Source organism: Propithecus coquereli, unplaced genomic scaffold (genome assembly GCF_000956105.1).
Source record: "Propithecus coquereli isolate 6110/MARCELLA unplaced genomic scaffold, Pcoq_1.0 Scaffold92, whole genome shotgun sequence".
Taxonomy (NCBI): domain Eukaryota; kingdom Metazoa; phylum Chordata; class Mammalia; order Primates; family Indriidae; genus Propithecus; species Propithecus coquereli.
Genome location: NW_012155507.1, coordinates 4995844 through 5011469, shown reverse-complemented (window position 1 = coordinate 5011469; position 15626 = coordinate 4995844). Strand labels below are relative to the sequence as shown.

The following is a 15626-nucleotide window of genomic DNA, read 5'->3' as shown; positions in this document are numbered from 1 at the left end:
CAAACAGAAAAACTAAATAAACTATCCAAACAAGAACATATGTACCTGGGAATTATTCTTTACTTCTAAAAAGATTAAGCAGGTAGGACAGGCATCTTGCTTTGTAGAAAGAATGTGACTTTGGCTTCACACATATCTGGGTTCAAATACCAGCTCTACCTGGTTAACTTTGTGTCTTTGTTATCTAACCTCCATGAGCTGTAGTTTTCTTATTAGTAAAATGGAGCCACTATGAACTATTTCTCAGTTACTATTATAAATGAGTAGACTAGATAAAGACTTAAGGGTCAAACACAGAATACGGACTCAATGAATGTTAACTTTCTTCTCAAATTAGATTCATTGCCCTACTAAATTTACCACATGCTTTCTTTTCTTGTAGTTCAAATGAGTTATAGGCCAGCTTTTGATTCTGTCCATGAACACATTCTGATTCTTAAGTTCTCCTTGTAACTTATAGGTTTCTTATGATGGTTAAGTTTTATGTCTCAAGTTGGCTAGGTTATAGTTCTGAGTTATTTAATCAAACACAGACTAGGTGTTGCTGTGGAGGTATTTTGTAGATGTAGTTAATATCTACAATCAGTTGAATTTAAGTAAAGGAGATGGTCCTTGATAATGTGGATGGGCCTCTTCCAGTCAGTTAAAGGCCTTGAGCACAAAACTGAAATTTCTGTGAGAAAGAAGAAATTCTGCCTCAAGACCACTGCATCAATTGTTTCTTGAGAGTTTCCAGTCTGCCAGCCTGCCCTACAGATTTCAGACTTGCCAGTGTCTACAATCATGTAAGCCAATTCCTTGAAATAAATCTCTTTCTCTTACTGTATCTATCTATATGTTTTTTTTCCCTGTAAAACTCTGACTGATATACTTCTCATCTTCCTACCTAGCTGTTATGTACAGTAAATGCTGCCTGGCTGACTCATTAATTGATATAGCGGTAGAAGGTGGATCTGTGGCCAAAAATATATCTAAACCATTCCAATGCCAAATAGAATGCTCTCTGAATGATTACTTCTTTGTAATTTCTCTCACTACAAATCACCTCCATTTGCATGGGTCATTAAGAACAGGTTATAAAGTCATATGAGAGTGGGTATAAAAGACCCAAGGGAGAGTTTGTTTGTTTGGAGATTGTTGTCAATCCATAATAGGTCAAACGAGTCCTATTCATAGATGGAAGACTATTGAAGCCTATGCAAAATGTTTACCTCTGCCTTATGGTATCCATAAGTGAACAAACTTTTGCCTTGAGGGTAATCAGAGGAAACCCTCTCTTCATCTTCCAGTCTTCAGAACACAGTTGTTGAGACTTAACGTTTATCAAGAACTTTCTAAGAATGTCATCATTTCATCTATTTTGCTTATCATGAGCTGAACTATTTATAAATAGTTCTCTCTCAACATTTTACTGAGTACTCCTTATATAGCTAAGCTGAAGGTGGAAAATCATAAAGGATAAGAACCAGATTACTTGGATTTAAATCTTGGGCTCTATCTTTATTAGCTATATAGTCTAAGTAAGTTTTCTCATCTTGCAAATGGGGAAGATAGAAATAATGGTATCTACCTCACAGGGTTGTTGTGAGGATGGAAACAGAATGACATTAATGAAAGCATCTGGCATGCAGTAGACACTCATAAATATTCACTTTTCCTTTTCCCATACCATGTTCAAGGATCGGCAGAATCAACATTGTTAAAATGTCTATACTATCTAAAGTGATCTACAGATTCAATGCAATCCCTATTAAAATACCAACATCATTTTTTGCAGATCTAGAAAAAAATAATTGTCTTTTTTCGTTTTTGGTATGCTGGCCCCTCTCTATTTGAATATCTAAACTCTTCATACTTTTAAAGGGCTCAGTCTTCCACCACCATCCTTCCTTCTGCTTTGTATATATCACTTTGGTCTCGTGATCTAGACCTTTCCTGGTTCTCTAGGGAAAGTTGTCAATTAACTTTTTCAAGTGGTTGATCATTGGGGTAAATAATTCTACATCCCGCATATTTGTATTTAACATAGACTTTGAGAGAGCTGATAGCTTCATCCAAAGCAGTGATACCATTGGTGAGAATTATAAGCACTGCAGCAGACTGCTGGGATTGAGATTTGGATGAAGGAGCCGTTCAGCATCTTGCATATCATACTCTGTCTACTAGATATCTGAATGCTAATCTCAGCCTTTCTATAATCTTTTTCCCTCACGTATATTTTTCTTATGATTTTCTACTTTTGAAATGTACTTATTGAATCTGAGGTAGCAACAAGCAGAGACATATAAACAGAAACTCTCATCACACTATCACTTTATGTCTAAGAAATGATAGTGGGACAGTCTGCTTGGCATTTGGGGCCCATATTTTGAATGCTTACACCCTTTATGGAGCCTGAGGGGAGAGTTATAGCCAGAGGGGATTTTGGCTAGTATCTGTCATCTACATAAACCTAGTTCTCACATCGAGCTCAGCAGAGGAGGGTCTTGGCATTTTACTTAAAATGAAAAACACAAAAATAACAACAAAATTTACCCTTTTTAATGTTCTCTGTAAATTAGAAGTAGAAATTTTTAGACTCTTTAGACATCAAGATTCTTTTAGGTTCTTTTATGAATATCAAATACTCCACTGAAACTTTTGTATACAAGCTAAAAAAAATGAAGGCCCATCAATTCTCCGTGAGAAGTCAAAGGTCTTAGAAGGCATATTCTATTGAAAGAAATAATCCATTTCTCAATGTATGGGCACATGGCTGAAGATGCTTACAAGGGAGAAGCTAGTTTTGTGTACCAGTTACTGGTAAATAAGCTACTAAAATTTCATCATTCAATCTAACTAGGAGAAAGATCCATTTGAATTAAGAGAACTCTACAGAATATTTGAAAGAAATACAGTCTTTATTATATATATATGTGTGTGTCTGTGTGTATATATACATATGTATACTACGTGCTACCAAAGTAGCTCTGCTGAACTTGTTATAATGAATAGATGGCTAGTTAGTAGTTAGCAATATAATTTACATATAAATAACTCATATGATTCACTAAAGTCCTTTAAAACAATTTGTTTTGTTTTCTTTTTTTTATTTCAGAGTATTACAGGGGTACAAATGCTTTGGTTACATAAACTGCCTTTGCACCACCCGACTCAGAAAATTCTTCCTTATTATCTTCTTTAAATAATTTTTATAAGCACTTTCTTGACAGGCAGTTGAAAAAATAAATCCAGTACAGCCCAAGTTGAACAATTAACATTTCTCAAGTGGTTAGGACTAATAAAGTTTGATTATAGGTTCTTGAAATGAGATAGTCTCTCACACTGTGATAAAGTGGCAAGCCAACAGGTCTTTTTTGTGAGCAGTGAAGTAGCTAGTTATAAGTAGAACATTTTAAGGGTAGCCACCTGGAGACTAGGGCGCCTCAAGGCCATTATTACAGTGTTCCTAAGAGTCATAAATAGGCACCTTTACTCTGGACACATGGGCCTATTGACGCAAATATTCTGAACAAATGTCTATCTAAGTGACAGCAACAAAAGTGTTTTTGCGAGTAAATCCTTTTCCAGGATGAAAAGGTTTTACTTAGAAATCTTGCTTCCTAGGTCTCAGAAAACCTTGAGAAGCCCTTAGAGAACAGCCTGGTGGTTGGTGCTTCAGGTTAAATCACTATAGTTAAATAGGCTGCCTATGCTTGTCCATTAGTTGCAGCTACTAGTCAAACAGACTGCCTAGGGAGGACACAATAAAAACAAAGCAACCTTAATTAATGTGGTTGAATTCTGTATTTTTGGAAGTAATCTTTTGGACATGATCACCTCTGAAATATTTTGGGATTGTTGTAGAAGAACAGCCTAAGAGTTCCATGGTTCCTCATTTATCATTTGTATCATCTCACTGAACTTTGAAGCTGGATTTATAATGGAATTAGATGAAGGAAAGAACACTTTCCACATGGCCAAGGTTTCAAGAAGACTTGAGAATAATAGTGAAGGGTTAGAAGAGAAATTCAGTTTGAATTAGATGGGGCATAGAGGAAATAAATATCACCAATGACTTTTCCAGATACAGCTGGAAGGAAGATGGGCTTACCATCACTGTATAACCTGAGCCCTGATTTTACCCATGGCTAGACATCAGTATTTGGCTCCTGCAATTTTCAGAAGCAATATTGACATACCTTCCATCTTGTCGGCTGATGGTAAACCCATAATCACTGTGGTGCAAGAAACTGACATTCACCCCCACTAGAGGGGTTCCATCTACGGCCACCACTTGGCCTCGAATCACACAGGCACGCCTGCAACACAAGGCCAAAGACAAATATAAAAGCATGTTAAAACTAGATTCTAGAAGCCACAGTGCAGAAAGTTTGGAAAAAACAGTCTAGCATAACAAAGAAAATAATAATTTTACCAACCAGTAGAAACAAGTAACAACATTTTGGGGAGGGTTTGTTTATCTTTTATACTCATCAAAATTAAGATCACACTAAGTATAGTTCTGAATCCAGATGTTTTTAAGTTAAAAGTATATTATCAACATTGTCCAGTGTAATTAGAAATTCCTTAATATACCATTTTGTTATTATATAATATACCCCTAAAATAGTATATTCTGTAACTCGTTTAACCCACCCTCTATTTTAGGACATTTAGTTGTTTCTTAATTTTTTCTGCCTTGAATTTCTTATTATTTCCTTGGGAGACAGTCCTAGTTGTGGAAGGATACTTTGATCAAAATTAAAATTAATTACATTAGTTAATACATAAACACATTATAGATATGACTAAAATCCCTGCTGACCACTTCTCTCCCACTTCTTGATCTTCTCACCAGAGGTAATCAGCAGTAGCAATTTGTTGTGTGCATTTTTAATGCATTTACATACATAGGTATAAACATTTTTAAGGCTCTTGAAACACACTGACAAATTGCTTTTTCTAGAAAAACAACCAACCAATCAAACACATTAAACTAATCCCTAAATAGGGCTGTATCTCAGAGACATAGTCCACTAAAATGCCCATGATTTTCGGCTCTAGCCTGGCAGACAAGATGTTACAAATTCTAGGAGCCTGGCGGTTAAGAAGAGGGCCCTGGGACAATTACTAAGCAAAGATTTTTTTTACCAGTCTGCTGTTATTTGTGGGGGAAGGGACAGTTTTTTCACCATAGTTTAATCCTAGTCTTGGCAGCCCTGAGCTCTTGGACATGAATTTTATAGCTGGAGCAGGCAGAGATGAGGAAGGTTGAGCAAGGTCAATGATTTTTCCTAGGGCATCAATGTTGGTTTTTTCACTAAGTGGGATTCAGGGTATCCAGGGCAGCTCAATCATGGATCAAAAGGGGCCGTGTTATTCAGGCAAGCATGGCTTTCCAGAGTAACCCTAATAATTCCACCATGGGATTATTTATTCTTTTAAAAGAATCAGCAAGTCAAAGCAAGTATCTAAAGGTGCATGACCACAAAGATCATTTGAGAAAAAGAAAAACATCTCTGAATAAGCTAAAGATGGTTACTAGCCAAAGTTTGTTTTATGTTTTAGCTAATCAGCCTCACTACTAAATTCTATTGCAATCAGAGGAATTGGTTATAAGTCATGCTAATAGGATTTATCCTGCATTATATAAGGCCTTCCCCCAACACAAATTAGAAACCATTAAGTATCACACAAAGGCAAGCTATTATTAATAGTATAATCATTGCTATTAGTGTTTGTATATATTCTGAATTCTTAGACCAACATACCTAGCTCTGTGACATAGATCAGTGGCTTTATTCTTTCCAGTGAGCTATCCATTTTATGAATTATGTAAATCATGGTTCTGAATGGCATGCAAATGGCATATTGGCATTCGCTTTGCCATGTCTGATTCTCCCAATTTCTGTATCATTTTGAACTCCCATTTGTTCTATTAGAGAAGACATTTGAAGTCAGTGAGTTCTGCATTTTGAACTAATCCTGACAGATCTGGTCCCAGATTCTAAGTCAAATGTGACAAAAAATGAAAATAAAAGGACATCTTTGGTTTCATACAGTAATCTTTTAGAGCAGAGGTCCCCAACCTTTTTGGCACCAGGGACCATTTTCATGGAAGACAATTTTTTCACAGACTGGGGAGAGGGGGGATGGTTTCAAGATGATTCAAGTTTATTACATTTATTGTACACTTTATTTCTATTATTACTACATTATAATATATAATGAAATAACTATACAACTCACCATAGGTTGGGAACCCCTGTTTTAGAGGGCTTTACAAATCAATATTTGACAAGGTAGGTACAGATTAAGCAGAAACAATTTAAGGAAATCTCCTGCAAGCTACATAAGGATTGGATCTGGAGGGGCTGAGAAGGGACCGTGTGTTAGTGAGGCCAAATCATTTAGAAATTAGTTAAACATTGTTTTCCGATCCATAAATGCTGTTGGCTGTTTTGGGAGTGTGGTGGAGGTTAATTATGAACTTGCCAGTCCTCCACCAGTTAACAAGGTGGCCTTTAGAACAATAACACCTACCTAGGTGTTTACTGATTCCCTACTGACAAGACAATTCTACACTCGCTCATTTTATTTGTTCACATTAATTTAGACATCGTGTCTTTCCACAGTTGTACTAGGCTCAATTATTTTTGTTTTTATTTTGTCAAGCCTGGTTGGCATTATTTTCTCATATTTTATGACAGACACAGACCCGTCTCTTCTTTTTGCTGCTCTTTTATTTTCTATATGGCTTATATTTATGAAGGATCCAGGCTGGTGAGTGAAAACCTCATAAAAGTCATCATTATTCTGTGCATTTCCCTTGTGTTCCTCTCTTCCTTCATTCTGTATCTCATTCTGAGTAGACTTGTCTTTTGACTCTTCTGCTCCTTAATATTCCTCATATTTTATGAAGCACACAGATTTGTGTGATAACGACTCATCAAAGTCATCATTATTCAAGACATTGTCTACCTGTTCTTCTTCTCATTCATTTCACTCTTCATCATTCATAAATAATGCGCACAGACCTGTCTTTCAACTTCCCTACTTTTTTATTCCTCATATTTTATGATCCACACAAACTTACAGCATATGATAAAGCCCCATAAAACTTATTATTCTACATTTATCAGTATTGAACCCCCTTTGTAATGTATTAGACTTTAAATGTTCTAAGATTCCCTATATCTTGCCGCATTTGCTCCCATTATTTACACACTCTATGTCATCCATTTTTCAGAAGAATAACTCTTAGCTCCTTTTATTCCTGGATTACTAGTACTTACTTTAATCTTTCTCCAATATCAGTCATCCAGCGTCAATGTAAATTATCTAAATTTTGGGACAGTATTCAAGTATCCTTTTTAATTCGCAAGTAATCTTGACTGACGCTGCATGCAGAAACCTAAAAAAATCTACTTCTCAGGCAAACTATCCATTACAAAAAAAAAAAAAGCTATTGAGCCTACTCACTTACCCAGGCTACATCAGCTCCAAATGGCCATTAGAGAGCCTTCATGTAATATTCTTGGCAAGTATGGCATATTGTGCCACTTTGTTCAGCTCAACTGCCATTTTGTGCACTCCCAGCTTCTAAACTCAATTTTCTTCCTAATTGTGAATGGTGCCCTTGTATCTTCTTTGTTTTTCCTGATTCATACAGCCACTAAAACATAGTTTCTTCCCCATTTATGTAACCTCTTGTGATTATGCTTTTAATATCCAAAGCAACCTGTATAACTCATCTTTTTCCAAGGTTATGTCCCAGCTGAGTAGTGAAGTATGTATGGATGGAAAAGGTGTTTGCCTGTCTTTGATAGTACAACAATCCTGTTTTCTGTGCTTTTCCTTATTTCCATTTTAGTGTCTCCCTGTTTCTTCTTCCAGAGAGTCCCTGGCTTCCTCAAGTCACCATCGAAATTAGTCAGCCCTACTTGGCCTGTCCTTGGCCTTTCTTAGGGAAACATCTTGAGCTCTTAAATTTTTGCCACATCAAAACAACCTTCAACCTGAGTCTTAGTCCTTAAAGGTCCTGTCTTTTTCTGAAACCTTTTCAATTCAATATTATACAGAACTCTTCTGAACCTTTAAAGCCAGTAGAGGCTACTGTCTGGATTGTCATGAAGCTGGCCCAGCACATGTGTACGGTAGGTATGTGCCCAGTGTAACTGTTTTTTGTGTTGGTTTTGTGTGCACGTGCACGCACACTCACGTACTCTCAATGGAAGGCATTGCATGCTTCCCATCTTTGCCTGGGGCTCTCCTTTGATTCACAGACATGGATGGGATACTTTACTTTATTGAACCTTTAAAAACAAGAACCTCTCCCTGCTGTTGTTGGTTAGAGCAAGATAACTTGAACTTAGATGGGCACGTCCAATGTGACTTTAAAAACATGCATGAGGAAGATCGCCCCTCGCAAGTGTCTCTTTTCCTGTTCTCTGAAGAATACAGGCTGCTGCCAAGCCGTCTACCTGCTGTCACTATGCTAAAGCAGCAACCCCAAAGGAATTTCTTCTTCACTTTAACTAAATGCTGAAAGGTGTTTGGAGCTTGGTCTGAAGAACAAGGCATCTTGGGAAATGCAAGTCAGAATATGCTTTACTGAGAGGCTTATTTAACTAACAAGCTGCTTGTTAGCTCTGATGCAAAAGGTCTAATTCATTCCGTATTTGCTATTTTCATGGCATAGTCAAATTATCCCTAGCCTTCAATCAACTCTTGGTTCCATTCTCCTCTTCCCTTATTTGTTGTCTTTTGTCTTTGGTGTCAAATCTCCAACATTCATTCAACACCTCAGGCAACAACATTAATCTCAAGCACAAAAGTTGGTTTGAAAAACAAGGCTGAAAACTAAATTGCTGAAAGAAGATGTAATTTACTGCATTGTGTTTCTGATTAAAATCTTTCCAAGGAAAATGAGACTCAGGGCTAGGAAAGTTATAGCCATTTGCTTTTGTTGCTAACATGAGCATAAGTAGACTTTGAAGGGTAACATTCAAAATCAGGGATCTAGCAGTAGGTGAGCAGGTTAGGCTGTTTTCTCCATGGGAGCAGATAAAATCCTTTCCACGGTTGACAGCTCTGGTCAAGAGGTGGCATTGAGAAGGACTCAGATGGGAGAGGCTATATGAATCCTCTGCTCACTAGTGTTTGAATCCTGCCCTGTAAATTGCACTGTGAGTTGTCAGTTGGTTCAAATGTCCAAGGGACAGAAATTTGCTGCATTTGAGGTGTGGCTGGAGGATTCCCCTCACAATTTCTCTGCCAGTTGAGTTTATCATATCCTAAATCCTGCAGTTGTAGATTGTGTCATTTAAGCTAAAGCACTGCTGCTTCTGGGGGCTCTATTGGAATGCAAATACCTCTGAGTCATTGGGACAAAGAGTTTATGATGTTCCTATTATCTACTGCCATCATATAATGAATAAAGGATCTTTTCTTTAGAGTGTAATTTTGGGACTGTGGTGTTGGTCCTCAGTCCTTTCTGATAATCTTTCTCTGGTACAGACCAATGATTTTCAACTTGATTGTGCACCAGAATCACCTGGAGGGCTTATTAAAACAGATTGCTGGGCTGCATTCCCAGAGTTTCTGATCGGTAGGTCTGGTGTGGGGCCCAAGAATTTGCATTTCTAACAAGTTCCCAAATGATGCTGATGCTGCTGGTCTAAAGACCAAACTTTGAGGACTGCTACTTTAGGGAAAGCAAGACCATAACATACTCAGCCAATTAAGGTGTATGAACTCCTGGGGAGGGAAGCAGGGGGCATAACCATATAAGGGCAGCAAAATCAACTGGTTCACAACCTTACCACTATGAAATCTGTGAGGCATTGATTTTAACTCTTCCGTATAAGCCTCTGGAAAAGGATTTGCAGCAACTGTGGTTTGGGGAGACGTGTTGAAACTGACAGCGGGGTGACTGGACTATAAGATGAACAGTGGGGTTTCTTCAAATCCAAAGATTATAAAATGGAAATGTGTTTTAACCCAATTTATCTGTCCCAAATAAGTGTCAATTTCTCCTCCGCTCCTATTATTCTCACTATACAGTGCTCATTCCTGTGTTACTGTACTTGTCACAGCCTGTCTTGGATGACAGTTATAGATTTGTTTGTCTTTTGTATTAGATAGCCACTCCAGGGCAAGGACTGTGATTTTCCTCTCTGTGTCCTTCCCAGTGCTTGGTGGACACAGCACGTGCTCAGGAAAGGTTTGTAGAACTTCAATTCAAATTCTTTTTTATATGAAGTTGTAAGATGCTTACAACCTACCCTCATGGCACTGCTTCAAGGGTTTCAGTGACTACTTTGAGGTTCCTGTGTGACAGATGCCTCACAGTTAATTTATCAGAAGCCAACATTCTGGATTGTGTATTACTATATTTTCATCATGAGAGTTTTGTTTGATAATTGACTACTTCAGGGAATTAAACAGTGCCTGTGTGATCAGGAAGAATGAATGAATAGTCCTCTTCAAATGCTTAATTTATGCACACTAACCCCATTATTCCTTTATATATTATCATATAATTATCCTTTGGTATTTTATAATTTAAATGCATTTGGGGTTTCTAATATCCAGATATTTGGGTGGTTTCCATACGATACATGCTATTTTTGATATATGTTATCTAAGCTGGTACAGCACCATGAAAACACTTAATGTTATAGCATAAACCAGTTTTCATGTTCGGAAAATGCGAATGCAGTGAATGTTCATATGTAAACCCAATAAAATCTCATTAATTTTTACTTAAATATAGCAGGCTGATTTAATCCTACTCAGTTGGTCACGAGCCCAAATAAATAATACCAACCAAGTGGGTAACATTAAAAGCAGCTGGGAGCATTAGCCATCAACATTCTAGGACTCTGGGAAAGGTGGTGCTATTGAAAATGGAGATAGCTTTTTAAGCAGAATTATTTTCCTCATGGCTAGTGATGTTTCAAGTAAAACAAAATGGGGGCACTCACCCTGAGGTAGGGTGGCTATTTTCCCATCTGCCCTGGTAATTGCTTGTCAAAAGTAGGCTTGCTTTGGATGCCTGAGATCCCCAAAGTAATGGGAAAAAGATCAAATGTTTTGAAGCAATAAGAAAACTGACGACACAGTCACATTTTCAGGACTGCATAAGTGCCAGTTTGCTTCATTTAGACACATGATTATTTTTGTCCAGAATTTGAATCCTGAAATATTTGTCCTATAAGCCCTTGTAACTCTTGAATAGTCTGAAGTTAGTTTTTTTTTTTTTAAAAAAAATTGGTTTGTTTGTTTTTTGCTTATTCTACACATTACTCAAAAGGTTTATCTTTGTAATCAACCTTATGGGGTTTTGTTAACCTCATTAACCTCTCCTGTCACTTCTCTGTGAATCTGCCTTTCAAATAATGGGTAGTCATTAAATATAGGCAGGTCCTTATTGGTTATCTCCTGGGCATAGATTACTCTTCCCTCCACAGAGGAAAAAGTGTGGCCTCGCTCTAGCCATAGCCGTGTTCTAGCTCTGCCCTGCTAGTAACCACCATTGTGACTTTTCCTAAGAAACAGAATTACTCTGGGCTTCATTTGCTCTTTTTGTAAAGTGGGAATAATAGTTCTTCCCTGACCTCTCCCCAGTCACCTCACAAAGATGTCATCGCAATAAAATTATCCAGTAAAATGATCACCTTTTGAACCGGGCCTTTTAAATTATATTCTATTTTTTTATGTATACATATATATATATCCCTGATAATTATTAAATATATATAGTATAAATAAAATATTTATTAAGCACTTACTATGAGTCAGGTATTAGGCCAGACACTTACTTTATTTCATTTAATATCCATATAACCCTAAGTAGGTACAACTATTAGGCCTGTTTCAAAAATGAGGAAACAAACTCAGAGAGGTTAAAAACCTTGCTCAAGATAACACAGCTTGTACACGGTGGAGGGGTGGAAGTCTCTAGACCTGGACTCTAAAGAGCCTGAGCTGTACTTCAGATCTTTCTGAGTCAAGGTGTAAACAATGTGGCTACAAACGAAAAGAAAGTGCTCACCTACAAAGATGGTACTATCCATAGGACATCATTACCTGTAGAAATTCACCAACTGCTAAGCACTTTCTATGTGTAGGGTGTGTAGCGGAGATGAGTTATAGTATGTCATTCATTCCCCCCACCAAACTTGCATTCTCTCTGTCCTCTCTGGGGACAAAACGAGATAACAGAACCAGCTAAAGAGTCACTGCAAGCAAATGGAATGGCTTGCAGAAGTAGATAATAAGGATTTGAGCCTTTTGACTTTCGATCCTAATTGATCAGTAAGTAGGATAGATAAAATATTAGAAAATACCTACTCATGCTAAGTTTTAGATAGCTACTATTGTTACTAATTATAATTATTAAGCATCTCAGAATATCTAAGTTTCAAGATATTACACATAATCAATTCAATAGCCTTTTGAAGATTTGTGCTCTGATTTCTTTTTTTATTTTTCTTTGCCCAAGAGCATTTGCAAAGAAGTGAAAGTCACACATTCTTTCGTTTTGATATCTTTAGGTGTTGACTGCTGATTTCGGGAGCTAGTCAGCTCTACAAATCTGGGAACCTTCAGCACTTTGTAATTTTTTAAATGTGTCTTGAACATGTGTTTTCTGAATTTTAGCATTAGGCAAAATAGCTGTCTGAAAATCAGGAGATCCCATCTTCACACGCGTAACACCTTCACATGAACTAGATCAAAGTGCTTTAGTAGCAAGTAGCAACAATCTTACTTCCTACTTACGACAACTGTAGAGGTGATTATCAAAGGAGGTTGCTCAGGAAAAGCAACATGGAAAGACAAACAGGATGTTGATGCCCTGTAAAGGGCTTCCCGGGTCCTTACTCTATTCAATTTATTCAGTAATTGTTGCATTGTGTTGATCATCCCCTAGTTTTGTACTTGATATAATGGTTTTCATATTACTAGATTAAAAATAAACAAAAATCTGTGTTTAGCAAATAGACTTAGAGGTTTTAATAGATTCATGAAAAAAGTTAAACACAAAGCATATGGATTCAAATTTGCACCTCAGCAAAATTACAAATGTTTATGTTGTGGACCTTCTGGGGGTTACTTGTAGACGGACAAAACCATGAATATTAATTCTGTGAATGCTTGAATACTGTAATAACACTGTGTTTCCTTTAAAATATTCTAATGTATAAGCTTTCCTTATCTTTTCTTTTTTATAATTCCAAATCGGTAAGTGGTTTTAAAATATTTGATTTCTTTTAGGTTCAACACTAATTGATGAAGATCTGCTATTTTTTTTTTCCTTTTGTGACTAAGTGGTCTAGGGCTTTTGCTGACTTCTCTTTTTGGATCCTATTCAGTTTGTGTGAAGTACTCAAATTCTCTCAATGTACTCCTGGAGGGCTGGCACCCAATTCATTTATCAGTAAAACCTCGTAGAGTAACCAGTATGGAACAATTCCTTGAGAAAGGTTTGTTTTACCTTTCCACTGCACATAATGTCACAGAATCTTGATTCAGTGGGCTCCTAAAAGTAAAGGGCAGGCTCCATTTTGTGTGAACAAAGGTCTAGGTGGCAAGAAACATTCATGCCAAGATCATCTAGCATACAGACGAACACTATGCTATGAGGACTCAGCACTAGAGTCACCGCCTCAGAGAGGCTTCTTCGGACCACTCTATTTAAAATGGTCATTCTCTGTACTTAACCTTTCTTCGCCTCACTTGACAGTACTTACGCCTTCCTGACATTTCATTTTTTTATTATTGTCTGTCTTCTTCATTAGACTGTATGGTGAAGAGACTGCCTGCTAGAGGCCAAAGCCCAGGACAGTGCCTATCACTGAATGAAAAAAATGGACCAAGTAAACATTACAATGTTTAGCAATCTCAAGAGTTAAATGATTAATCTTCCCTAATATGGATTATCTTAAAAGAAACTGTAGCATCTATTGTTTTTTTTTTATTTCAGCATATTATGGGGGTACAGATGTTTAGGTTATAGGATCTATTGTTATAAATGACTCCACAATGTGGTTAATGGGAATTGTTTTTATTCTAGTAAATGTTTTTTTTTTGGGGGGGATGATTGATTGTTTTCTTCCTTGGATTTATCTGTTCAGTACAAACATTTTAAGTTGTAGAAAAAATTATTTATAGCCTCAAATGTCAAGGGATGAAACTGCTTGCACATCGTTAAGCTGTTCATTGTCCAAATAAGCTTTGTATTTGTCTTACAAGTCATCAATAGCCTCCTGCGTGTGTTAATTTTAGCAGCTCTTCATGCTCACCTGAGTCAATTAGTCCCATCTCTGGGTTATTGCTGAAAGCTTCCAGGTCAGTTTCACCTCTATAATTGTTTAATGAACTTTGTCCTATTTGCTAGAGTACCTCCTGTCTTACATCAATTTCGGTTACCTCTCTGCCCCATCAAAGCAGTTGAATTTGACACCCATGAGTTGATGAACTTCAAGCTCCCATAGAAACCTGAAGTTCCATGATCCACAGAACTTATTGCAATTCATAATTATTTTGATTATTTGTGTATGTAAATACACAAGTAATTGATGTTCTGACTATTTCTGCCTTTAGAATGTAAGCTCTGTTAATAATGGGACTGTGTTTCTGTTGTTTACCTCCATCTGCACAGTTCCTGGCAGAGTGGGTACCCAAGAAATATCTGCCAAATGAATGAATGAATACATATCCTTCATCACTCTTAAAAAATGAATAGATAGCAGGGTATTATTATATTAAGAATGGCAGAGGAATATGATATCTCTGACATCTATGCTATTTCCTTCTGAGGAGTTAAGGTCCTCAGTTACTCTAGAAATACTAATATTTTAATAAAACATATACTTAAACAGTAATTAGTATCTGTCAAGTATGTTTATTCTTAAGTCTCAGTCTTTATTCAAGATTAGCAGCTTCTGCAGTAATGACCATCTTCCTGCAAACTTCCTTTGAAGTCTTGGGTTAATAAATTGTTTTGCCATTTACAGGATTTCAAATGGTATAAATTCCCAGCTCAACTAAGTGCAGAAAAGCATGTGTTCTTAAACAAGTTATGATAAATAATTATGGCTATTACCAGGTAGCATAGCTAATCAGGAGCAAGAATCAAGATTTTATTATTGAGTAGGGTATAGTAAAGGAGGACAAAGGCTTGGGGAAGTAGGCATTTTTAGTCCCTCAGTTTGTTTTGGGGCACTTCTCTTTGGTTTTCTCAAGAGATGGAGTAATGACACATACCAAAGTGAGCCAGTTAACAGCATTCTTCCTACTGACTTCCTGATATTGCTCCTTATTTTCTAATTTTTTCTTGGTACTAAATTTTGATTATCTAGCCCATTGAAGGAAGGGACAATTATTGATGCTTATACAAAGTCATAAATGATGTCAATTATTGGCAGGCTGTGACAGTGATGGAATATCTCATAAGCTAAAAAAAGAGTAATTACTTTGCTACTGCTATATAATCACTTCATCTTTTATAAATTTTCTTCCTGTGCTATTTAGACAACTATAATCTTACCTTTAGGCTGGTTCCACATTTGGGAATTGGCTTATTTGAGGCAACTGAGATGAGTTTTTCATTAGCAAATGAGAGAAGGGCACTTGCA

General features: G+C 36.8%; 1 protein-coding gene across 1 annotated transcript in view; it reads right to left on the bottom strand.

The window, feature by feature from the left end:
* Positions 1 to 15626, bottom strand: part of TENM1 (teneurin transmembrane protein 1) — a 566532-nt gene that overhangs the window by 134440 nt on the left and 416466 nt on the right. Inside the window, exon 16 of the mRNA XM_012664836.1 lies at positions 4182 to 4301. Coding sequence (XP_012520290.1) covers positions 4182 to 4301 — 120 coding nt within the window. The remainder of the gene's footprint in view (positions 1 to 4181; positions 4302 to 15626) is intronic.